Source organism: Cibotium barometz, chromosome 26 (genome assembly GCF_041138505.1).
Source record: "Cibotium barometz isolate CiBa-2024 chromosome 26, ASM4113850v1, whole genome shotgun sequence".
Classification (NCBI taxonomy): domain Eukaryota; kingdom Viridiplantae; phylum Streptophyta; class Polypodiopsida; order Cyatheales; family Cibotiaceae; genus Cibotium; species Cibotium barometz.
Window position 1 is genome coordinate 39,539,952 of NC_141071.1, and position 27,091 is coordinate 39,567,042.

At 44.9% G+C, this 27,091-nt stretch overlaps 1 protein-coding gene and 1 long non-coding RNA gene across 4 annotated transcripts; one reads left to right on the forward strand and one right to left on the reverse strand.

The window, feature by feature from the left end:
• Positions 1-348: 348 nt before the first annotated feature.
• LOC147623952 (Leucine-rich repeat protein kinase family protein) lies at positions 349-26,703 on the reverse strand. Of its 3 annotated transcripts, none has more exons than XM_086820600.1 (5): positions 25,656-26,693; positions 22,896-25,573; positions 4,390-4,518; positions 1,917-1,939; positions 349-1,758 (listed from the first exon to the last, which is right to left on the reverse strand). In XM_086820600.1, exons 2-5 carry the CDS (start codon positions 24,929-24,931, stop codon positions 1,133-1,135), a joined length of 2,814 nt encoding a protein of 937 aa, XP_086676726.1. In that variant the 5' UTR covers positions 24,932-25,573; positions 25,656-26,693; the 3' UTR covers positions 349-1,132. The 3 variants fall into 3 exon arrangements, with proteins under 3 accessions (XP_086676726.1, XP_086676727.1, XP_086676728.1); XM_086820602.1 differs by having other exon boundaries at positions 1,579-1,758; positions 1,877-1,939; positions 25,656-26,703; XM_086820601.1 differs by having other exon boundaries at positions 22,896-26,693.
• On the forward strand, positions 26,299-27,091 carry LOC147623953 (uncharacterized). The gene is made up of 2 exons (XR_015269237.1): positions 26,299-26,418; positions 26,595-27,091. It is a non-coding gene; the product is annotated as an uncharacterized LOC147623953 (long non-coding RNA).

A 27,091-nucleotide genomic window follows, 5' to 3' on the forward strand; every position in this document is an offset into this window, starting at 1 on the left:
TGTCCTTGTAAACATAATACCAAAGATTTGTGAGTCTGATTTGTGTAGTTGGATTCTCTCTCTCTCTCTCTCTATGGTTAACCTTTCTATCACCCAATGTGTGGTAGATTGGTTAGCTCATGGAGTTGTTATTCAACACGTCTTGTGTTCGAATCTCACTCCCGTCGGATAGATCATATTTGGTCTCTTGGGATTGTTCCTACGACGTTAAAAGGCCTGCTTCTTCTTCTCTCTATACCGACGTTAATACCTCTCTCTCCCAGTGTGTGTAATAAAAGAGGACCCTCGCGCTACCTTTCAGCCTCCCCACAAGTGAGGCAAATTGGCAAGATAAAGAAGAGCAAGAGACAAGAACCTGTATGCTTGGAATGCAGTCGTGTATCCTTCCTTGGTTACGCTTACATTATCTCATATGATCCTCAAAATCCTCGTTGCTCATCCAGCATCCTCCCCATCGGAAGTATATGCATCAGTGAATGGCTGAAAATGTGCCATTGCAAAACAAGCTAATCCCTCATTCATAAGTACATGAAGCATGGCATCCACAGTGACTATCGCAACAACCACCATAGCCTAACATATCTACACAGCCCTCATCCTCCATGCCTGTTTGCAACACTCAACGTCGCCAACTCATAGTAGGATCTCTAATTGGTTTAAAAAATAGGGCACTTAAAAGCTGTCTAAAGAGTCTAGGATGCAGCTGCACAGCACTGTCTCCTCAGATGGAAATGTAAATTCAACGCCAAATAACAGGACTCTACACAGCTTAAGATCAATTACAACATATTGGGCTCCATAATGAACCTTCTGTAAAAATCATGATGGAAGCCCTTTTTCATAATCATGTTATCTTACAAGCAGCCAATTTGGAGAGAAAGACCCTCCTCGGCTTTTCCAAGAGCAGGATCCAACCTGTGTTTGGAAATTTCTCTTTGAATGCTTGGATGAACCACTTCAAAAAGCTCAAGCCTTGAAGCAAGATCAATATGATAATGGAAGCTCCATGTCATCCTTCACAAAAAAAAAATGCATGCTGCTGCCATGCCATATAGCAGCCTCTCACCATTCCCAAGATTGCACAGGCCCTCGAATGGGGAGCCTGCTAATTCCCTTATTTGAAAAGAATATTCTAACTATCTGGCTTGTCGGAATTTGTGTTCGTGGGCGCCTGAACCACAGATTCATCCACAGGTTCCGGAAAGATCTCACTCGATCCAGGTCTTCTCTGAGAGACTTCCCCTTGGCCACTTCCTTGAGACCCCCCATTTGTTGGCTGCTTTGGATTGTTCTTCTGCAAGTATTCTTCCCTTAAAGAACCTGGGATGACTACTGTCTCTGATGAGCTATGGCGCCAGCTGCCAAATAGGGCAGCATTCCATGACCCATGTGAAGATGTCCGTGACCTTCCCGAACCATTCAATGTATCCTCTCTGACCACCTTCAAGGGATTTTCTAAAGCCTTTAAAATATATCTCATTAGTGGCCTCTTGGAAGGCTTGGGATTCAGACAAGACTTGGCCACAATCGACATGGCCCAAACCTCCTCCATCAGATCTTCATCCACAATCAAACTTGGGTCCACAATCTTGCTGATAGACTCTCTGTCATACACATTGATGAAGGTTAACGCCCATTCAAGCCATGCATCTGTGGAAGGGTCTGTAGACCCACTTATTCCAAGCTTTCCTGAAACAAGCTCCAGCAATACTTTGCCAAAGCAGTATACATCATAGGCACAAGTTGGAGTAGCTGTGCCTGAAAACATGTGTGCTTTTTTTAGATACACTGAGTCACATAATTAACAAACTTGACAAACAATTAACATGAATAAATTTCCACAGAAAGTACTTCAACACAAAAAAGACAATAACACCTAAAGAGATAAGAGTTGAAGGTGCAGCTGTGAAACACACCTGCTTCTCCATGCTCCGATGCCCTGTTTCCAAATTTCCAAACAAAAAACAAATAAGAACCCTGTCAGAAACTCCATCCACTTACCTCATTGTAGTTGCATCAATAAACCAAATGCACCCCCGCCCCCCCAACATGCGCGCACACACAAACATGATTTTTTTAAAAACAAGCAGAAGACAGCTATGTTCTCTAACATGCAAAAAAATCATGAGCATCCTTTGTGATAGACACAGAACAGTACGAAATGCTGACTGGAGAACATAAGCATAAGCGAGTCAAGTCTCATGCAAAGACGTGTGTCTTCACTTCTAGTGTAAACCAGACTGAGGCCACCATATCCCAATGTTTATAGTGCAAAGTTCTGCCCACACACACTAAGTCCTGGATCAAGTATCTTGAAAACAGTCTTTTAATAGGGAAGATAACAAAGCTTTGCTCCAAACTGCAAAAAACCAGTTTTCCATGACCATGATTAAGAACTTTTCTTTTAGACTTTGCAGTGCATCACCATGTGATGGCAGGATTAATTTTATGACCAACTTTATGCGGCAGGTCATGAACTGGCATTCTCTCTGATATAGGAGCTTCTTGTCATTGGAAGAATTCAAAATCTGAAAGGCAATGATGTCCCCCAAAAATGTGATAGGATGACAAACTCACAAGCTTAAATAATTACTCCAAAAAATGTGAACTACTATTTTCAATTGTTGTAATACTTTTATGTGAGGATCAAAGATGAGATGATGTTCAAGGGCACTACTGGACCCATGGTTCTTGGGACTACCTTGAAACACATAACTGAAGACATAGAAAAGAGGAAAGAGAATGACCATATAAGATTTGAGTGATTCTCTCAACCTAATCTACTATATATTACTCGATTGTAAACTGCTCTTGTATGTGTGGAGAGCAGAATGAATTTAACATAAATTTATGCTCGCCGTATGAGAGATTAACACTAATCCTACCGACCTTGCAGATGCATAGAAGACGAGAGATGTAGCCCTAATCTACTGCATATATTGCAAAACATGCTATACTAACAATGATGATACCTATCTACTAATGCATACAAAAGGTTACAACTTGACATTCATGTGTAAGTTGTGCATGCTCTTTGCACATGAGGCCTGCTTGGTCTTGCTGCTTTACAGCTTCTGTGGTGATCCAGACACCTTGGTTGCTACTACACTTGGTCTTGGTTATCTGGCCCTTGGTCTTGGTTCTCTGGCCCTTGGTCTTGGCTTGGGAACCTTTCTATCTGAACGTTCAAGAATGACCCTTGACCTGCCTTTAAAGCAAGTTGGGTTCACGTCGGCTAGGGCTTTTATGACCCCAAAAAATAAGATCTTTTATTGTGTTCATGTTGTGCCCAACCTTTGTCCCAACTATTGGTCCAAGTCCTTGGCACCTCCGAGCGCCTATTGGGCTGCCAAAACTGTTCAAATCGGGCCATAGTGGGAATTGAACCGCAATAAGAAGCCGACTACAAAAGGTCTTCTGAGAGCCCTGCTCTCTAAAGGGTACAAGATTTTAGCGACCAATTCAGTTCTTAGCAAATCCAGCAAGATCCTTTGTCAGTAAGTTTTTTGCAGCTCGGCAATCTGCAGTATATGCTACATTAGGAGAATCAAGTCATCCCTGTAATAAGTACTCTTCCTTGTCTCTTTCTTTGAGTGAAAAACAGACAATCCCACAGAGTGCATGGACCTACATGCCACAATATCTCTCCTCATTTCCATCAATGCCCATGGAAATTTCGCAAGATTCCAATTTGCTCTCATGGGGCTAGCAAGAACTGCCTAGCCTTGTGAGCCTTTTGGATTGATGTGACTAATGAGTGACTACCCGAATGCATCCAATGCCAAAATTGGGGATGTACCATATAGACTTGATAATAAAAGAGATCTCATGCAAGTGTAAAAGAAAGCAACTCACAAAACCAAGTTTCATGCACTTGTATTAAAAAGTGAAGCAGACTTCTCACTAGCTACAATTTTCAAACACTGCAATCACAGATCCTAAGCAGAGGAAAGAACCTGGTAGAGGGATGAACTTGCAGAGGCTGCAAAGGGCTAAGCTTCTCACACTGACTGGAATGAGATGAATGGGGGGCTGGAAGGCTTATTTATTGAAAAGTGATTTTCTTCCCCTTTTTCCCCTTTGCTACTTTATGCACCTGCAAGAATAAGCCTGGAAGCTATGCCACCACTTCTCTGCCGCCCTCATCGCCTGCCTCAGCCACGCTTGCATGCACACAAAGGTGCACTACTGCTTAACGTGTCAAGTGATGAAAAGGAACTAACAAAACTAACATAATGGACATGTTCCTAATGAATGCATATGGATGAAAAAGTAAAGCAAACCTTTCACGAAACTGAATACAATGAGAAAAAGTAGTAGAGAATATGAACACAACTCAAAGGTGTACTATTTTTAAAAGAAGATAAACAGTTTCAGATCCACACTTACTGTGATCTACGAAGTATGCGAGAGATGACCCCATGATGTGATTCACCCACAGCTACACATGCTTCTGTCAAGCTGCCAAGCCTCACTTCAAACTTATCATCGAGAAGAATACTGCTAGCTTGAATATCCCTACAACAAGAAAACAGCAATCAGTTAAAAAGGTCCTTGGATATCCCAACAAAAAGGTCCAAGCAGCTAAAAATGGGCTAAAAAAAGAGGCTCCTACTCTTTGTCTAGCCTAAAAAACTACACGTGGTCACTGGGGTTTATACAACTCAAAAAAAGGCTAAATTTAATTTCACAGCAGCAGTCCCCACAGTCTGGTTTCTGGAAGCCGCTGCACTTACGATTTACACAAGTCCAAGAAGCTGATTACAAAAATAAGAGGTGGTGAAAAACTTAAAAACCTCTATAAAATCATGGAGCTTGAAGGAACACAAGGCCATCTCACTATAGGAAGTAAAGTTTTGTACAGCTCCAAGACTTAAAGTAAATGCTCTACAACACCTTTATTGTTAGTAGAACACTTTGCAACATCTTTTTACAGTGTTGTGAAACTACTTTTACATTTGTGTATAAGAGACCTCTGGTAGTGGTGGTGGGGGATGCGTGCCGGTTTTGGGGGAAGGGGGGGGGATATACATGATATGTAACATATGAAGCGTTCTGGACACCAAAGAGAGGTTGAGAATGCCTTCCAAAAAGACCTTCGCCAGCCAGATTACGCTGAGCATACTAAAATATACAGGCAGAGTTTCCTTGCAAGGTGCTACCAATATAATTCCTTATCAAAGGTATGGAGTTCAAATGCACCTTACAAATAGCTCCTCAGCAAGGAAGGACAAGTAATATATGGATGCATTAGTGTTTATTAATGTAACATACGAGTTGTGGACAAGTGACAGTTATCTAAAAACACACTGGTTTCACAACCTCCAACCAGAGAATAATAACTTGTTGATCACAACATAATTCATTGTTTCTCTATTTTTCACGGTTTACCGAATCTTTATCCCCCTCATTTAATCAGCTTTTCTATATCTTATGGTTACCATACCTTCCTCTCATCTCTTTGATCCATCTTCTCTTTTTCTTCCCTTCAAGCATACTCCTTAATTTCTTAACCGAGCTCAGATTGATATCCAATAGTGCTTGTGTCCTCCTTCAGTAGGCTTTCCAGGTTATACACAATCCCAGCCATAGTTGCAAAAAAACGCGTTTCAAACTTTAGGCTACTCGTTTGAAACGTGCAAACGTTTCAAACGTTTGAAACGCGTTTTTTTGCTGGGCCAGTTTTTTTTTATGATAGAAAACGTACGATGCAGTATCTCCTGGCATTTCAGTTTTGAAAGTGACGCTTGAAAGAGACGTTTCCAGCCTTTGAAGTCTTCCAGGTTTGCTTGCACCCCTACCTACGCACCAGTCCTTCTCCCCCGGCCCCTACGCACCATAGGTAACAGGTTTGTACTAACCCTAAATCCTGATTTTTTCTGATTTTGGACCAAATTTCAGATTTGAAATTTGGGCATTTTTTGCCAGGTTGCCTACATTGGTGCATGCACACCTTGCCTACGCACCAAGCCTACTCCTCCGGCCCCTACGCACCCTGCTTCTCAGGTTTTTAATAACCCTAAATGCTGATTTTTTCTGATTTTGGACCAAATTTCAGATTTGAAATTTGGGCATTTCTTGCCAGGTTGCCCAAATTTCTTCATTCATTCATCATGCCTCGGGCTAAGGATGCCATGTGGAACCACGTAACTCCTGTGAGCAGATATGGGGGTTCAGGCACAGAAAGGTGGAAATGCAATTTTTGTGCCAAAGTGTCAGGTGGGTCTATTATTAGGGTAAAGGCCCATTTTACAGGAGTAAGACTCCAGACTCCAGACATTGGAGACCATTTGTTTTTTCAGAGTTTTTGTATTTGGTCTTTCGGTACAGACATCTGTATTTCAGATTTCAGATTTATCATTTGACACTATTCACTAGTGCTTAGTATGTTGCTTAGTATGTTGTAAGTTGTAACTTGTAACTTCAAACTGGTTATGCTATTAATAATTATATGGGTTTTTGCCATCTATGATCTAATTCCTGATTCCTGAAGACTGCCATGTATCATGTATGATGTATCATGATTCATGTTACATGTATGATCATTGTATGATGTAAATTGTAATCATGTATGATGTATTAAGAATCAGGATTCAGTATGAAATTTGAATCATGGATTCATCATTCATGATGTATCATGATTCATGTATATGAAAGTTGAATGTAGATTTTAGCATTAAACTGTACCAAACATAAATTTATGGACACCCCCCTAAAAAAAACCTGGAAAAAACACCTGAAAAAAAATTTGAAAAAAACTTTTAAAAAACTTTTGGAAATTTGTTTGAAACGTTTTTGAAACGTTTCAAACACGTTTCAAAAACGCGTTTCAAAAAACGTGTGGCAACTATGATCCCAGCCAAGATCACAAAATGGCGCATCAATCCTCCCAACATGTTCCAGCTATAGACACGTCCATCAGGATATAGTCCCATTCAGCAAAGCAACAAATCCCCAGTTTTATCAAGATAACCCAGCACTGCAAGACCATTCTTGGGCATTCAGATACAGAGGTTCTCAAGGAAAGACCAAGGGCAACAATAACCAAAAGCATTTGGATCACTACAGAAGCTGTGAAGCAGCAAGAAAGAGCAGCCCTCATGTGCATTAGAGCATATACAAGTAGAAGATTGTTGAGAGAAGGCAAGTTGGCATTGTGCCAAAGTCATCTTTCAACACTCGCTCAATGCTAAATTGGAGTGTTCTACTCAGTCACCAGTGCGTGTGCGTGTGTCTACTAGTCTAGACACTCAAGTCCATTATGAGTACCATTTTGCTCGAACAGAACCACCCAAGTGCTTTTTGGACACCCACATGTCCAAGGAAGGAACCAACCCAAAAATGCGGCGCCCATGCGTGCACAACTCAACGCACACCACATTACAAACCGTTTCGAACACCCGCAAGCTCAAACAGGAGACCCTCATAATTTGGGTGAGAGTACACATCCGTTTTTTAAGGCTCTTCATGGCTTGGGCAGGACACCCTCATACGTACACAATGCAATAACCACCAAAAACTAACTTTCATGTGCCTCATCAAGGGCATTGCATCTCAACCTCGTGTCTCAAGTTCCCATCGGGCCCGGTTAAAGAAAGTTGAAGAAGATCTCAATGTTGTATACACTTCTCTCTGTGTGAAAATATACCCAAAACGGGTATTTAACCCAGCCCAAAAAGGGCCACGCTTTTTTCCTTCTAGCCGACTCCTCTGCTGACTGACCAACACCTCATATAAATATGAGGCTCCCCCCCTTGATCAATGCATCATCAACCTACGTGACTAGGCGCCCTCACCTCTGTGTGCGTTTTGCCTCTGCGTTTCATCGCCTCCTGCTGGACAGTTCGTGGACTGCACCACACTCAGCGTTTTCATCGCCTCCTGCTGGACGGATCGTGGACAAGCACCACACTGTGTGTTTCGCCGCCTCCTGCTGGACAGAACATGGACAGCACCACACTGGATGTTTCGCCTCCTGCTGCTGGACTGAAACAGGTCGCCCACAAAGCATATGAATTGGTCGCCTACAAACTGGCGAAACCCATTCCCTAGTGCCGCTGAATTCAACGAGCTCTTCTGCAGTTCTTCGTCAGTGTTTTGTTTACATACTACTGCTGCTGCTGGTCCATGGTGCATACAGCTGTGTTTCTCACCACAGCACGGTTCTGCTTTTTTCATCAAGCAGTGATTAGCTCATAAAGCGCCTACATCAGTGCTTACTTCTAGATGCTCATATCAGGGTTACTTCTGGATTGACGTCTGCGTTTTTGGGATAGCAGCCTTCTCTGCTTATTCGGAGTCTCACATAGAGCTCCTGTACTGGACTTCATCTTTTATATACACATCACCATTGCATGCTGTGTGTTTTACTCTGATCTTTCATATATTTGGTCCTTTGGTCTCTTTTGCCCTCACATGGTATCAAAGCGATCGTGAGCAAAGGGATTGAAGACCTCGAAAGTACACAGCGTGGATCGTCTACCCTCGATTCCGGAGGATCAGCCTTTCAGACCAGATACTGACTCTCCTTATTCTGATATAGATCACACGGAGGATGGAACTCCTCATTCACTGGAGAGCCCTGTTCGAGGTCTTTCATTAGGAGACGACCAGCCTACTTTTACCCACTCACCCTCTACACCCTTGGCATATGGTTTTTCTTCTCCGAGCTTATCAGCCGTTACTTCCACAGGAGGATATATGCCCACAGCCAATGTGCTAGTATTGGACCTGTCAAAGTCGTGCATGCGGAAGCTTGAATACACGCTGTGAGAGAGAGAGAGAAGTTGACGCAGAGAGAGAGAGAGAGAAGTTGACGCAAAGAGAGAGAGAGAGAGAGAGGTTGGCGAACAATGCTTGAACTTGATTAGCAATGAATAGATATTACAATGGTGTGCATGGGTATGTTTATATATCCTCATATGAAGGTTGGCCGACTCACAATGGATAAATTAATTAAATAACCTATCCCTTTGTTAAGGCATGTTCCCACATGAGATACTACTTTTAACACCCTCTCTGTAGCTCATAGTGGGCATAGATGAAGAAACCAAGTCGATGCAGATGCAACCATGGACACCCTAGCGTGGCCTTTGCTAGGTACACCTCGGATAATGCACCAATCAACCTGTCTCCACAAGAAAATGCCATCTTGAGCTTCAGCTGCCTCATAGAATAATGAACTGCAGATGACTCCACGTCCATGATCCCCCATTCGTTGAACTGAGAACACATCACGTCCAAAAATCTCTGAATGCTTGAACTGTCACACACGACGCCCAAAATTCTGCTACACAATGAACCAGGAACTCATCCCATCCATAGTCTACTACCAATGAACTACGAACACATCACGTCCATAGATTTGTCAAGCTGTTCCATGCCAGATGCATGTGCCTTGAACTCCGACACACGGGTCCAAATCACCAAAAACGGGAGCACAGACTGCCCCTCTCTGCCACTCACATGCCTCTCTCTGGCTGAAGCACGTGGTAGCATCCATCCACCAAGCTAGAATGCTGGAGCATGTGCCAGTGTAGTCCTCGCCACACCGGCAGACGCCGTAGCATCCCTAGTAGAATCACTGTCACTGTCATCCTCGTCAGCTTTGCCTTTGCCTTTGTCATTCGTCAAGCCTTGAGCTTTAGCTTTGGATTTGCAATCCCGAGCCCTCGCTTTCCGCACTTATAACAACGGCTCCTAGACTTCTTATTGGATTCCGATGCAGCATGTGCCGATTCTACATCCTTCGAAACCCGAATCTTGCCTTGGGAAATGAGCACTGCTTCCTCCTCAATGAGAAAAGAGCTGAGATCATCAAATTCTAGCTTTTCCTTCGTGACTTGTAAGCGTAATGCCCTCGAGACCATCTCATACTCCTCAGGCAACTTCGTAAGAACCAAGGCAGCTAACTGGGTACTAGTTAATGCACTATTCATAGCCGATAACTGATCATGGATAACCTTTGCCTTCATTAGAAATGACTGCATAGAGGTCCCGGCTTCAAACTTGATGGAAAACAACTGGCCGAGAAGGGTTACTGCTCGCATTGTTGAGTCTCGATCAAACATTCCTGCAAGCTTTGACCACATTTCCTTGGTAGTCTTTAAAGTCTGAATGGCAGGGGAAATTTCCTTGGTGAGAGATTCTGCAATCGCCGACATCGCCTTCGCATTGTGAGCTTCCCAATCCACAAGAGATTTGAGAAACTCCTCCTCCTGAAGACGTGTGAACCGATTGCTATCCCTTCGGGGACGTTCCTCCGAGCCATCAACAATGTCCCATAAGCCTTTTCTGCTAAACCACAGCCTCATGATCAAATTCCAATGCGCATAGTTGTCGCCGTTTAGTTTGTCGTCCTTGCTTGAACACGGGAGACCCATCTCATAAACTCCGTCCAAGATCTTCTCAGTCGATCCAAACCTCCTCTCCGTAGCCGACGCACTTCTCGTTCCTCGTCTTGTAACAGTCAACACAGTTGAAATCTCGTCCCGAGTCCTCGAGCACTTTGACCTGCAAGTCTTGGCCGCGTCCTGGATTCCACTCCCGAGGCTCCACCCTTGCGTCACCGGTGCCCTCCTGGCCTGAAAACGCAGCAAAGAAACCGTCTGTTGTCCACACTGTACCTGGCCCACAAAACGCAGCAAAAAAGACTGCTCTGTTGATCGCCTACTGCACTACAGAGGCAGGTCTTCACACGTGCATGGGCAGCCAGGAAATGCCGCCTGGAAACAAAAACGCAGGGCTGAAATGCTACTGAGATTCACTGAACACTAACACCAGCCAAAAAAAAAACGCAAGGAAAGGGAGAGTAGCGCTGGAGGAGAGATGCGCACTTCAAAGCTCTGATACCATGTCAAAGTCGTGCATGCGGAAGCTTGAATGCACGCTGTGAGAGAGAGAGAGAAGTTGACGCAGAGAGAGAGAGAGAGAGAAGTTGACGCAGAGAGAGAGAGAGAGAGGTTGGCGAACAACGCTTGAACTTGATTAGCAATGAATAGATATTACAATGGTGTGCATGGGTATGTTTATATATCCTCATATGAAGGTTGGCCGACTCACAATGGATAAATTAATTAAATAACCTATCCCTTTGTTAAGGCATGTTCCCACATGAGATACTACTTTTAACAGGACCCAGGTATTCAGCCTCAATTGGAGAGCTCTGCTTCTCATTCTAGCCGACGAACTGGAATTCGGTTTGGGACTTTTTCTCAGGAAGGACACGTACCTCCTCGATCGTTAGGAGATCCATCATCATCCATGTCGGTGACCGCGTTAGGTTCGTATGTGCCTATTAGTACGTATGTTCCTAACTCTACATGGGTATCTTCTTCTGTGGCATAGGTTCAACAAATGGTACCATCAACTACCCTCAATCCCTGGCATTTTGTGAACCCAAATAGAGGAGGGTCTAGGAGTATAATTCACTCTCCGACTTCTGGTGTTCAAGGAGGTAACATTGTTTTCTCATCTGGTTCACTTTCTGTTCCTACTCCTAATATGTTATGGAATACTGCCCAAATTCAAACACAAAACCCTCCCTCCCAACCCATACCTCTTCCTACTAGTGATGCAGTCATCACTACCATCACTGCCTGCACCTCTTTTGGGTCCTGCGTATGGGTTCTACCCATCCCAGTTATCTTTTAACACTACGCCCTTTGGCACTACGGTCCCGCCCAGCATTCCAGGGTATTAGGTGGTTACAGCCAAGGTGGTAGCAATGCCCCAAATTGGCAATCCACAGGGGGTAGCAATCCAACACCTACTCTACCAAGCTCCCCTCCAAGGACCCAACAACAAGGAAATGGTTCTACTTGGCCGCGTTGCTCCCAGTGGCGAGCTAATAGTCAGGTTGCTCAAGCCCCACCTTCCCAGTCAGTTTCTTTCACCACTCCCAAAGAGATGTCTGACTGGTCGTCTCATCCTGGCCCCTCGGCCAATATTGCTCAGGTCACACTTAAGATTGATTCTAGCCACCACTCCACAAAAAAGAAGAAACGAAGGCCTAAACAAGGTCATCTGCAAGGAAAAGCCTCTGCCCTCATTCAGATTTGTCAGTTACCTGACAATCCCTCTGTGCCCATTATTGAGGCCCATCCAACTCTTCCCTATGGTCATCCTATCACTTGGGTAGTTGACAATGGCACTACTCACCATATGGCACGTAATGCTGACATTTTCATTTCTCAGCGTCCCGTTAAGGGAGAAGTTCGATGTGGCAAACAACACAATGATGCCCATAAAATCCATTGGCATTGTCTTATTTGACACCAACACTGGCCCCAACCAGGCTACCTTGGACAATGTCTATCTTGTCCCTAATTTAGGTCTCAACCTTCTTTCTGTATCCCAGCTTACTCAACTCGATCGTGGTGTTTACTTCAACAAAAGAGTTGTTGAGGTAATTGATGAAACTACTGGTCTTGTTGTTGTTACAGGACATGCTCAGAAGGATGGTTTGTACCGGATGTCTACTTTTCTAACTGAGCCATCTTCTGTTGGCTCAGAGTTTCATCGGGTTGTTCGGGCCTATGTGACCCAAGCTCCCCCCGACATTGAACGACTATGGCACTTTCGCTAGGGTCATCTACCCTATTCCACTCTCTATGAGCTATCTCAAGACAAGTTAGTTGAATGTATACCCAACCTCAAACTGACAAGGGATGTCTGTCGGCCCTGTCAACTGGGTAAACAACATCACTCCCCATTCCCACAACACGCTACTCATTGGGCTTCCGGAATCCTCAGCTTGATTCATTTCGACTTGAGTGGCCAATCCCCAACCCCTTTCTTGAATGGATCTCTATACTACATGCTAATTGTCATGATTATTCAAGATACATGTGGGTATATTTCCTAAAGCATAAATCTGACGCTTTCCAATACTTTTCCACATGGGTTCGGTTAGTCACCAATCAAATGGGCGTCTCAATTGGGATTGCTCGTAGTGACAATGGTGGTGAATTTATCTCCCATCAATTTTCTCAGTTCTTAAAAGATCATGGCATTTAACGCCAAATCACCTCCCCTCATAGAATGGAGTGGTCGAGCGCAAGAACCGAACAATCATGGATATCCACGCTCCATGCTTTTTACAACTGAGCTGCCTGAATGCCTCTGGTCAGAATCGGTCAACACTGCGGTGTGTCTTTTGAACCGTTGCCCCACGGTTGTTGTTCCCCACAAGACCCCATTTGAGGCATTTTTTGGCGAAAAGCCAACCGTTTTCCATTTCCGTGTCTTTGGATGTCGCACATATACTCACACTCCAAATGATACAAGGGGCAAGCTTGAGCCAAGGAGTGAGTTGCTCATTTTTGCAGGTTACTCTTCTGAATCAAAGGCTTACAAAGTTTTTGATCCACGATCAAACAAAGTTTTCGTTTGTCGAGACGTTGTCTTTGATGGGCGAGACTTACTTCACCTTTCGCTGCCCATACCAACAGCAAAATGAACCCCATCAGTTACTTCACCTCTTGAGGAGGCTTCCTCCTCTCGACAACCACCCAGGGACCCTTTACCTCGCTGGTATCAACAAACCATGCGTGATTCTGGCATACTTCCCTTTGATATCCCTTTGGATGGCCCTCGTCGATCCACCAAACTCACTCCTCGTGCCTCATTTGCCTCTGTTTTTTCCTCAGACTATGTGGCACATGATGAGCCAATATCATGGAAAGATGCTATTAAAATTCCATCCTGGAAACAGACCATGGAACTAGAACTCCAAAGCATTGACCGTAATGGCACGTGGTCCCTTGTGGATTGCCCTCGTCATAAGAAGGTCATTGGAACCAAATGGATCTTCCGCACCAAATTTGAAGTCGATGGTACCTTGGACAAATACAAAGCTCAGCTTGTTGTGCAAGGCTTTCCCCAAAAAGAAGGCACTGATTTCGACGAGACTTTTGCACCCACTGCTCGAATGACCACAATCCATCTTTTACTCAATCTGGTTGCCCACCATAAATGGCCAATCTATCATATGGATGTTCAGAGTGCCTTGTTAAATGGCATTCTTAACGAGGAGGTCTACATTTACCAACCTCTGGGTTTCCCTCTCCCTGGTCTTAAGGACAAAGTCTTTCACTTACATAAAGCTCTTTATGGGCTTAATCAAGCACCCCGGGTGTGGTATCATTGCATCGACAAATTTTTTCATAGCCAAGGTTTTCACCCATCACACTGTGACCCCAATCTCTATATTCACACTGATCAGGTGATGGTTTGCTACCTTGTACTGTATGTCGATGACCTAATTATTTCAGGTTCCCATCAAGCCAAAATGGTTGATATCATGGCACAGCTCAGACAAACTTTTGAGATGATTGATCTCGGTCTTCTCTCATATTTCCTTGGCATGGAGGTGATCCAACATCCTGATGGTATTTTCGTGTCTCGACAGAAATACTATCTCCAACCCATTACTTCCTACTTTCCTGATGGTGCTATCCCCGTGGCCACTCCATTGGATCCCACCGTTAAACTGTCAAAGGAAGTTGACTCACCTCCACATGAAGAGCGAGCCTACCGACAAGTGGTTGGAAAACTTATTTGGCTCACAAATTCTCGTCCTGATATCTCCTATTACACATCCATTTTAAGTCAGTATTTCAATGCTCCCAAGGAGCCACATTGGAGTTCAGCAATGAGGGTTGTTCGCTATCTAGCAGGTACCTATTTGTATGGACTTAACTACAGTCGCGGGATCACCCTACACGGTTACACAGACTCCGACTGGGCTGGTGATCTCGATTCCCGACGTTCTCATGGTGGTTATTTGTTCTCCCTCGGATCTGCCCCTTTCTCTTGGTCTAGCAAAAAGCAGGACACCGTTGCAGGTTCTTCAGCAGAGGTCGAAAACCGGGCCCTCTATGACACCACCACTGAGGTCATGTATCTTCGTCAACTTCTTCCGACATGCGAGTCTCCATCGACAACGCCTCTACCATCTTCGTCGAGACAGTCAGAGTGAGATTGCCCTTGCTGGCAACCCTATTTTTCTAACCGTACCAAGCATGTGGGTGTCCATTTTCACTTTACCAGGGAACAGGTTGAGCTTGGTACCATCTGACTTTTAGTACATTTCCACGGCAGACATCCTTACGAGTCCGTCAACCGTCCCATTCTCAAGCGTCTTCGCAATCGGATTGGCATCGGTCCACCACGATCACCCTCCGCACATTGAGGGGGATCTTCCTCTCCCTTCATCTTTTTTACCATTTTTGTATTGGGCACATGAGTCAATGAAAACCCCATGAGGGCACAGCTCCTGTGAAAACCCACTGCATTGCATTTTTTTCCATCCTGCATTCCTTATGCACAACATTCTGTTTTTTTGTGTTTGGGGCGCATGTATGAATGAAAACCCAAAAATGGGCATTCATGCATGTGAAAACCTCTTGCATTGTGGCATTCTTCCAGTACCTCTCAATCCCAGATGCCTATACTCTGGTCTCAAATCACAGGAAGCTCTGAGAGTCTTCTTTCAGCCCTAAATACCACTGAGAACATGCTGATGCAAAAACGCAGACAGGAGGGAGAGTAGAGAGAGAGAGAGAGAGAGAGAGAGAGAGAGAGAGAGATGCTGGAAATTCAGTATATTTCTGGTGGTACAAAAAGGTACCTACATCTACAGCCCTAGGCTGCCTTCATGAAAAGGTGGTATAAACCCAAAACAATACCTAATCTAAGACCCAACTCAAAGGAGTTGAATGATCTAACACATTGAGCACCTACGCCTTTTATAGGCTATTGGACTTCTTGGAGTGCTGGCCGACCAGCAGTCGGCCAGCCAACTGGTCACATAATCATAAACGTAGCGCCGACTGGTCATAATCCCATGTACTGATGCACTTTCGGCCGCGTTGTCCTCTGGTACAGCCGACGTCATCCTTTGCAGCCGACAACATCCTCTTCATGCCCTCCATGCCTTGCTCGAGTCCACACTTGCCTCTTCAACACCTTATGCTCCAACTTCTGGTTCTACTTGATCCTTTTCTGGCTGCCCCTTCTGGAATAGCTCCAGAGAATGTCCATGACATTTCATGCACAGGACACTAGATGCCTATACTCTGGTCTCAAATCACAGGAATCCTATCTTCGACAACCAAATCTGTTTTTTTTCCCCTCATCTTCTCTCATGATCCCTTTTTGGCTTGAGAGGGGGTGTGTGAAAATATACTCAAAAATGGTATTTAACCCAGCCCAAAAAGGGCCACGCTTTTTTCCTTCTAGCCGGCTCCTCTGCTGACCGACCTAACACCTCATATAAATATGAGGCTACCCTCCTTGATCAATGCATCATCAACCTACGTGACTAGGCGCCCTCACCTCCGTGTGCGTTTTGTCGCTGCGTTTCATCGCCTCCTGCTGGACAGTTCATGGACTGCACCACACTCAGCGTTTTCATCGCCTCCTGCTGCTAGCTCATAAAGCGCCTACATCAGTGCTTACTTCTAGGCACTCATATCAGGGTTACTTCTGGATTGACGTCTGCGTTTTTGGGATAGCAGCCTTCTCTGCTTATTCGGAGTCTCACATAGAGCTCCTGTACTGGACTTCATCTTTTATATACACATCACCATTGCATGCTGTGTGTTTTACTCTGATCTTTCATATATTTGGTCCTTTGGTCTCTTTTGCCCTCACATTCTCTATGCCCACCTTCACATGTGCCCACTGCCTCCACTAACCATCTTCACATAAATGTAACTCACCGAGTCACCACATATATTTTGCTCATCAATTCAAGCTTTTGAACTTAGTCCATTGCAACAGAACCACTTTCTCTCCAATTTTTTCATGGTTGCTGCTCTCAGGCCTTTTTCTCTAGAATGATGTGAGCTGCTGCATATTTGTTGTTAGATTTCGGAGGGCTTCAAACTTCAACGCCTTGTCTATCCTACCTCTGAGCACTCCTCTTCTCTATTAGTTTCTTGACCAAGCCTAGCTTGGCTCTTTTCTACTTCAGCCTGCTTCCCACTCTCTTTAGGCATGAACTGGCTGGTTAATATACTCACTTATTTGAATATACATAATCTTCATTGCTCACTGCTTGAGCAGTCTCCCTTGCCTTCAACTAGACATACATGTCTTCATTGCTCAGTGTTTGAGCTTGCTTCTTCTACTACCTTCCATTGGGCGTTCTGTTTGGCCGCATCTTCTTGGGCTCCATGAGCTCCCAAAACTTCCCAAAGCCTTCCATTTTTCTACAATCTTCTTGATCTTCTCCTTGTTGAGAGTCAAGCTCCAATCGCCTTTGCATCAAGCTCTTAAGGACACTATGGTCTTCACCACAATTGATTAGAGAGAATCTACTCTCTTTTCACAAGCTTGCTATCCAAGCTTCCAACATGCACCCATTTTGTGCACCAAAATGTGCTCTCTTCCATATGAAAGCACCCAACTTCATCCATCTTGAGCATACTCCAGCAAATTTCTTGTAGCGACAATAGTGCTTCCCATTGAAGCACTCTCCAACTTGCCCAAATCCATAAGCATCTAATATAAATTGCAACGATTCCGACTCAGGAAGACCAGGATGGTGTTCTTCTCTAGTATACAGATAGTTTCCTCCATGTGCTTCCAACCAAAGGAGACTTGCTGTAAGCAGCTCCATTTTCTGGTAAATGGGAATTGTGAATTGAAGTTCCAAGCATTAAAAATCTGGCAGGACAAGGTCACCTTTGGTGTAGTAGAGACTATGGACAAGGTCTGTTCCAAGTTCATTGTTCAAGGTTTTGGGACATGATGTGTTCACAGCCCACTATTGGGGGATAATGGGCGTGGTGTGTCCAATAGCTCATCATTCTATTCTTGAAGTTCACTCCACACTAGTGTGGAAATTCGGAGCCGAGCAAATTTCCTTGCTGTTTGTAGTGGCATTATGTTTCAAGGAAACAGGTTGGCGGCTGCTCTCTCCGAGGTGATTCCGATATCTGCAGTGCTGGAGGGTCCATGGTTGCATCTTCATCAGCTTATCTTCTTTAGACTCTTGCACACTATGAGCTGCAGAGGAGGTACTAGGATATTGTACATCTCAGAGTTATGGAGGTGTGTCTATTTATTGGATATTTATGCTTTTTCCCATGATTTATGAATCGTGGAGAAGTCAGCTAGCTCCTTGCATCACTATATAAGGGGCCTCCTCATAATCACTTATTCCATCCATTCCTAGCACATTGTACTGCTCTCTCTTGCTGGCTATTGCCATTGTAAAAGCCTCACGCTATAATAAAGGTGATCTTGTCAACAAGTGCTCTCTCTCCTTTGCTCACTCTCTCTCCTTGTCTGTGCTTCCATTTGTAATACATACATCCACCAACACTTGTAACATTTAGGTTCTCTACACCAACTATCTTGCAACCAAATTTCTATTGCAACTTTGTACCAAACCAAAAATTGGGCATACATAGTCAAAATCAACACTTCACAGAGTGCCTATAGAAAACTTGTAGAGTCAAAATGGGACTCAAAATGCACCCGAATCGCGTTGAAACACGCAAAAACTTTGCTAACGTAGTTAACTGCACACAATATAGTCTTCTTCCTTCACCCAAGAGGACGCCTCAATCTGAGATAGTGACTTCCTTGTTTGTCTATAGCTCTCACAGCTACCAAAGGTGTTGCTCAAAAATCAAAGAGAAAGAGAGATGGAAATACCCTTATCCATGTACCGTCTCCTTGCTTGCCTTGGTCTTGCCTCTTGCTTGCCTTCTTAGGTCTCATATAAACCAGAGCTCTGATACCATAAAGAGAAGCGGAGAAGAGGGAGAGCTTGAGTTCCTTGCAAGCAAACACACATACACACACACACACACACACACACGACAGAGAGCAAGTCATAAGAGAGATGGATGGCTGAATTTTTTTCTATCTTCTTCTCTTCTCTACTACCTTTAATATAAAGAGATAAGAGTACATACTATGAAGGAAAGTACTCTCCTACCATAACATATAATGGTTGGTCCATAGTGTGAACCCAACTATATAAGCTGACGCCATAACTATGCCATACTCTAGTAATCCAAATGTGGCTGTCACACAGCCTGTCATCCATTGGCGGCATATAAACTGTTACATGCGGAAGCTCTGGGGGTCTTCTTTCAGCCCTAAACACTCCTGGAAACATGCTGATGCAAAACGCAAATATGGAGAGAGAGTAGAGAGAGAGATATGCTGGAAAATTCAGCATATTGATATGGTACAAAAAGGTACCTCCACTACAGCCATAGGCTGCCTTATACAAAAGGTGGTAAACACCCAAAATCTTGTCCTACTATAGGACCCTAAGGATCCACTCCCTAAAGGGATGAATGAGCATAACATTGAGCACCTACGCCTTTTATAGGCCTTTGGACACCTGGACTGCAGCAGTCGGACAGCAAACATGCCCCCCTTTCTCCATATATGTTGGTCGGCCACCAGAAGTGCTGAAGCGCTGAAACCCCTTCTTCTGATCCAACCAACTCCCACTGTGATGCAATCGACAGCACCTGTGTGCAGCCGACAGAGCCTGTGTGCAACCTTCCTTCTCTTCCATGCCTTGCTCCAAGCCAACAATTGGTACTAATATGTATCTTGTGCTCAAAATCCTAACTATATCTGGTTCATACTCTTTATCTGGCTGCCTCTTCTGGATCAGCACCTAAGAATGTCCATGGCATCTTTCATGCACATGACATCCCCCTCTGCTAAACTTGATGACGGGATTCCAACCTGTTCTTGGACGACTATCATCATCCCACTCTTTTCCCCAAGTCCCTCTGTCATCCATCCATCCCTTGCAAGCCCGGCCCGTTCTCCATAACCACTCTCACAATAAGATCTATGCATATGTTCCATCTAGTCCACCATCCATTCCTGCCCTGACTCCGAACACCGTCTTGGTCTTCATTCCTGAGAAATGAGTCTGGCACTCTCACATCACCCCTTGGAGGGTAATCCTCCCTTGGGACCGTTGCCCGAGAACCTATCTGGCTCACAAGACTGCCATCCCCTCTGGTTCTGTGGAACACCACCAACAAACCTCCTGGGAGCTCTTCTCGATTCTGTGCTCCTTGCCTTGGGCTTCGCATCCGTGTACTTTCCTGTACCTTGGACCTGTACACCATCATATGGGACTGATTCAGTGTTTAGCTTTGCTGAGCCTAACGCTCTGATACCAATGTTACATGCGGAAGCTCTGGGGTCCTTCTTTCAGCCCTAAACACTCCTGGAAACATGCTGATGCAAAACGCAAATATGGAGAGAGTGTAGAGAGAGAGATATGCTGGAAAATTCAGTATATTAATATGGTACAAAAAGGTACCTCCACTACAGCCATAGGCTGCCTTATACAAAAGGTGGTAAGCACCCAAATCTTGTCCTACTATAGGACCCTAAGGATCCACTCCCTAAAGGGGTGAATGAGCATACCATTAAGCACCTACGCCTTTTATAGGCCTTTGGACACCTGGACTACAGCAGTCGCACAGCCGACACGCCCCCCTTTCTCCAGATATGCTGGTCGGCCACCAAAAGTGCTCAAGCCTGAAACCCCTTCTTCTGATCCAGCCGACTTCCACTGTGATGCAACCGACAGCACCTGTGTGCAGCCGACTCCCACTGTGATGCAACCGACAGCACCTGTGTGCAGCCTTCCTTCTCTTCCATGCTTTGCTCCAAGTCCAACACTTGGTCCTCTTCTGTATCTTGTGCTCAAAATCCTAACTAAATATTGTTCATACTCTTTATCTGGCTGCCTCTTCTAGATCAGCACACCTAAGAATGTCCATGGCATCTTTCATGCACATGACATAAACCATAATCTTACCAACCATGACAATGGTATAAGTACGGAAGCTATCACCCAGGGGGATCATCAATGTCCGTAGCACTAGTTGAGCACGATATCTCAACAAGGATAGCCCGTAGTCTTGTGTATGCATCAATAGATAAGTATGCATAACCACGATCTAAGTCAAGATCCAAGATCATCATTGTAGATATAGCATGTTTTAGCATCTCTTCTTCTCTATTGTGCCTTGCTTAGTTTTGGTTAATGTTAATCTCTAACGTGCGTAGCGTTTTCCACTGCGGCACTCATGAGGCATTCATCATGTCGTTATCCTCTTCGCCATGTCTCCATATCTAATCTCGTTCGAGAAATCGAAGCAAACGAGCAGGGTTCTATCACTCACACCTGGGCATGAGACACGAACATTGGCAAAAACAAGCATTTTGCTACCTGAGACACATTGGAAGAACCGCTAGTGTCACAGGTGGAAGCCTTTAGCATAGATAACTGAGTTTTGCAATAACTATATACCTAGATGAATACAGGAACATGCCCAAATTCACCTTTTGGGAATGTGCATGTTATATACTCATGGTAGTCAACCCACAAGACTATATAACTATCAACTCCATTATGCATAGTATGGACTAGATACTACGACATCCCCACTAATGTCATCAGTGCCCAATAGTGGGTGTAGAACTCTATATCAAGATATGCTCTCACACACACACTCCACAGACACGCGCGCGCACACACACACACATAAGAGCACATATTCACACAAAGGCCTTCGTACTGAGTTTCTGTCTAACCTCTGGAGATGCACGGCAGACTCAGCCATAATAAAGCCTAGCACTAAGGGAAGTAGCAAATAGAAAGAATTAGTGCAACAAATAAGTAGTTCATAGGGCAAATGCACCGCTAAATATAGAAAGAATTGTGCAATAACTATGGTGCATTAATTGAGAGGAGACAAAGAAGAGAGAGCACCAAACACCCGATTGGGTCCCAATAGCCCACTGAAGGGTCCCCACATTTTAGTATATTTGCTTTTTATGAAGTTGAAATGAGTACATTACAGATCTGAATCCTTGATATCTCCTTCCTTGCTTAGATGAACCTTGCCTTGGCACCCAACAATAGCCAGTCCTTCTGCTGAGAATGGTTACTTGCCAGAATAACCTGCCTACTTTCCTGGAATAACCTGTCTAATTAGCGGCACTCTGGATTACTCTGTTCTGATAAAAGCACCGGAAAACGCTTGCCTTTGCTTAAAGTATGTCTCCCCTCTCCCTTTGGCCATTCTAATATCAGGTCAAAGATGCAACACAGTCCACCGGACCTGGTCTGCTTTTTACTCTCCGCAGGCTAAAATTGCAAATTATTGCTTCTTAATTCTGGGTGGATTCATATGCAGAAAATGGCCCCAAGTTGTTTTTTGAACAGGGACTGGTCCTTTCATGAGCAGCATAGGGCCCATAGGGGGGCTTGGGTCCCTCCGATTTCGAAGGCAGCCTTTCTCAAAACATCTTCATGGTCCTCAGTTCAAATCCCAACTTGCATGTGCTGGTGAGCTCTTCACCCTCATATGAGAAATTTTTTTGCCCACATTTCACTATGGGACTCAGAAAACAATTTCCCCCCTTTGTATGCATGACCCCCCTCCCCTCCCAAAGAAGAAGAAAACCCTCTTTAAATTTAACATGAAGCCAAAATGTCCCAAATCTTGAGAGACTCCAAGAGACATGGCACAATGTTAGTCTCATTTCTTGCTGATCTACTGCCATGCATCTCACACCTGCCTCACATACAAGCACATCCGAGGTTATCTACCTTGTGTCTTGTCTCACTTCGAAAGACATCCAAGTGAAACTCATATACAAGGTCATTTGTCTCACCGTGTCACTCGAGTGTGTGGGCTTCAACTTGTGCACTGGGCTTCTCACAACTCCAGCTCCAAAGTAGTTGCATAGTTGTTTGTGCAACAATAATTATTAGATACTAGACAAGAAACCACCAAATTATTTATTTAATCTACAATTATTTATAAACACTGTGCACATCAATTAAATCATTAGCACCTTAAATTCAGAGGAGTAAGATATACCTGTGCACCAAAGCAGGGGTACACTCATGGTGGAGATATGTCAAACCTTCAGCAGCTCCAATGGCAATCTTCAACCGAGTTATCCAATCCAATGATGACAGTGTATCCTCAGAGGGGTTTCCTATACTCTTTTTGTGCAGAGCAAAACCTAGATCTCGGCCTGGCATGTACTTGTAAACTAACAATTTCTCCTCCTCCCGTTCAAAGCAGTGGCCCAGTAGAGGGACTAACCTTGTGTGGGAGGCCTTTCCGAAAAGCTCCAGCTCTGCAAGGTAGCCATCCTTTTTTAATTTGGCTAGGTCTATTCTTTTCACCACAACGGGCAGACCCCCTTCGAGGAGACCTTGGTAAAGATCCCCTGAATGTCCAGCTTTCAGAAAATTTGATTCATTGAATTCCCCTGTTGCTTGCTGCAGTTGAGCATGGGAAAAATTCTCTCCAAGGCACAGCAAATTGACTGAAAAGCTGCCAGAGAAAGGCAGAGGCCCACCCTTTTGCGATGCAGATGCAGTTTCGCCTTGTTCTGGTTTGGCCTTTTTCTGTCTCTTTAGCAGAACGAACATCATGACCATGACAACAAACACAAAACCCAGACCCCCAAACACCCCGCTCAAGATGGGCACCAGATGATTGCTTTTCTCAGTACCATTGTTGGCTGCCACAGGCACGCTCGGAGAGGGAGCCTCTATGGTCCCTTGAAAGGATAGTCCCCTGTCCGCATAAAATTGCTTGCATGTATCTAAGCTGCGCTGATTTGGCTCATTTGTAAAGCAATTAGTACCCAAAAGAGCACCAGAAACGAAGGGCACTGGCAGAGACCCCTCAAAGTAGTTTCTTGAAAGGTCTAATGCGGTAATCTTGGTTAGATTTGCAGTTACAAACACGACAGTGCCATAAAACAAGTTGTCAGACAGCAGAATTTGTTGGGCTTGCGCAAATCCTGATAATCCTGTGGGCAGGACGCCTGTGAGATTGTTGGAGAAGAGGCTGAAAGTAGAAAGATTCGTGAGCAATCCGAGCGAAGTTGGGAGACTGCCTGTGAGAGCATTTTGATCCAATGAAAGAATCTGTAAGGCGGTGCAATTTGAAAGCTCTGCTGGTATTGTCTTGTTCAAAGAATTGTTGGACAATGTCAAGGAAACCAGAGATGTTAACCTTCCTAATGAGGTAGGGATTGGGCCAGTCATAGCATTAAAGCCCAGATCAAGATTTCTCAAAGAGGAAAGGTCGCCCAACTCAGTTGGTATAGCACCCTGCAGCCCATTACTGCCCAACAGCAGAGACTGCAAGTTAAGGAGGTTTCCGAGGCCGGGCGGTATCTGACCCACAAGCTGGTTGGAAGCGAGGTTCAATGTGCGAAGGTTTTGGAGGTTGATGAGGGTTTGGGGGATGGAACCTGTGAGGTTATTAGAGGAGAGGTCAAGGGAGGTGAGGTTGATGAGGTTTCCAAAAGAAGAAGGAATGGAGCCAGTGAGGTTGTTGTGGGCGATGGCAAGGGTTTGAAGGCTGGAGAGGTTACCCAAAGAGGAAGGGAGGGAGGAGGAGATGGAGGAGGAGGTGAAATCGAGTTGCTGCAGGGTCGAAAGGGTGCCGAACCAATCGGGGATGCTGCCGGGCAAAGAGAAGCCCGAAGAGTTGAAGATGATCAGGTCGGTTAGGTTTTGCAAGGGCTCTAGTGCAAACGAAGGGTGCAATGCACCTTTTACTGTTCGCCTCAGGCCCTTTAACGTGATAGAAACCACACGCCCATCTTGGCACGCAATGCCCCTCCACACCACGCAAGGATCTGTCTTGCGTGGCCAGTAGCGGCTTCGGATGCCCAACACCCCTCTTAGGGTTAGCAGAGTGACCGCCTCCGATCTGTTGATAGGAACTCCTGTGCTTGGCGTGGGCGCTGTCGCCGCTCTGATGAAGAGGGGCTCCCCTTCCACTGCCCTACTACATAACAGTAGCAACAGCACAAGAACTGAAACCGAAGCTCGCAGCGGCAGCAGAGCTTCTGTTCTTGAATACATCTCACAGTGCAAATCAGGCATTTTATTGACCGAATCTGCCCTTTCTGATGAAATCCCTGTGCTATTCACGGACTACTACCTACCTTCCATGGATGCTGCTCCTCTGCTTGAGCCCACGAATCCAGTGGCCTGCTATGGAGCTTCAACACAGCCTGCTAATTAGCGCCTCTGTAAAACCCATGACCTCAAATCAGATTCTTTTCCCGTGTAGCAAAGACCCATGACCTCACATGCCCCTTTTAGCTGGCAAAGACCCATGACCTCCAATAAAAGTCCCTGTTTTCATCTTCAATGCAAGACCAACTTCTTCAAATCGCATTCGATGCAGAACCCATCAGCCTGTTGCGAGAACCAAAAACCCTGCGTCTGTGAAAAGACCGCACCACACCTGTTGAACCCTACCGCCTCTGTGTGACCACCGTTCGCCTCGCCTTGGGGTAACCTGTTTGCCGACGCTGCTTAAGCCCAGCGAGCTTCCAGCGCCGCATTCTGAGTTAAACACTCGAAAGAAAAATCCGGCAGCTGAGCCTGCGATGCGATAAGTACTCGATGTCGCCCAATACTAATCACTGAGCTCACAAAACTCGAGATCTGCACCCTTCTCAGCAACCCGTTAACAGAAAAGCTTCGCATTAACACCGCTTAGCCCTGCAAAACACCTTCCTGAAACCAACTAGGAACTCAGCGTGCAGCAAACAGTGATCTTAAAACAAGGGGAAAGCTTGGGAAGGTGCAAAAATCAGACCTGCTAAGCTAACAGCGTGTTAGATTAGGGCTGCTCCTCTCTCCTGCGTGTGTGTGGGAGGTTACTATCAGGAACGGTTTGATGCAGGACAGGTGAACACTCGAAAAGCCAATGGCCAAGCGCTCCAGTCGAATCGGGGTTGGTGACCCTCCTCTTAAATGCGTTTTCTGTGCATTACAGAGTCTTTCTTCCTCCAGGGATCTGCGTTTTGTTTGAAGCTTTGCCTACACCTACAAGTGCGCGCGCACGCACACGCTCCACCTTACCGCAATCGAGAGTGTGTGAGAGAGAGATAGAAGCTCTCATTCAGACGCTCCCCCTCTTCAAAGCCTATTGCAGAGTTCTTATACCTCATTTTTGACACCACCACCCCTATCATTATGTCTCACATTTGTTGCTCCTCATTCCAAAATCTTTATTAAATCGAGCCTCTGCTCAACGCCTTTACTATATGTAACTCCCCCCTCATTAAGCGCCCCTGTGCGCCCAAACAGAGAACAGCTACTAGTACACCAAATTTGATGAGATCTCTCCTCGCCCTCATGGCTTGATAATAAATAAAGCTAGCCAAATTTTTGGGGTTGGGCTTGGTCAAAATTTTTGGTGGTAATCACCCACAAAAGCTTTCTTTTCCGCACTCACTATCTGTAATTTTTAGCTGCATTCTCCGCCCATGGACTTTCTGTACCGACTGTGTACTACGAGAACGAAGAAGCAGCCGCAAGATGGGTTGACACTTAAAGAGAAGAGCTTGGCCAACAAGGTAACCTGCACAGCTCGGATGGTCTGACCCGTCTACTAGAGTTGAATTCTGGTGGAGCTAAACTGTAAAGGTAGACAGTAGCAAAAAAAACACACACACACACACAGGGTGAGCCATAAGTGGGGACTACACACACACACACACACAACTAATACAGTTTTTGCATGTGGTTACAGACCTACAGTCTACAGCTATGGCGTTTTTCACAGAAAAAGCTACTGGTGCAAAAGCTCAAAAGCCCCATCTAAGATCTGGCCAGTGGCTTCTTGTTGTGTCTAGACCTGGAGGTGGACGTTGGACACTGGGCACCTTGCGCTGACTGAGATCAAGTGTATTTTTTGGCCAACATATCTGACTACTACTAAAGATCAATTGTATTTTGGCCAACATATTTTCTGACTGAGATGATGGTGGTCGTGCCAGGACGTGAGTTCAAAAACCCCCTTTTGGGCTCCATTTTGTTACTGTTACCCTTCAAAATAATTTTCACATTCTGGGCTCTACCACTCACTGCCCATCTCTTTAAACAGCTACCAAATTCTCCCCATTTTTGGGCTCTAGATAATTAATTACCCAATGAAAACTACCAAATTCTCCCCATTCTTGGGCTCCCCATTATTGCTGAATTCTACCCATTTTTGGGCTGCCCATTTTTGCTCAATTAACTCTGAAA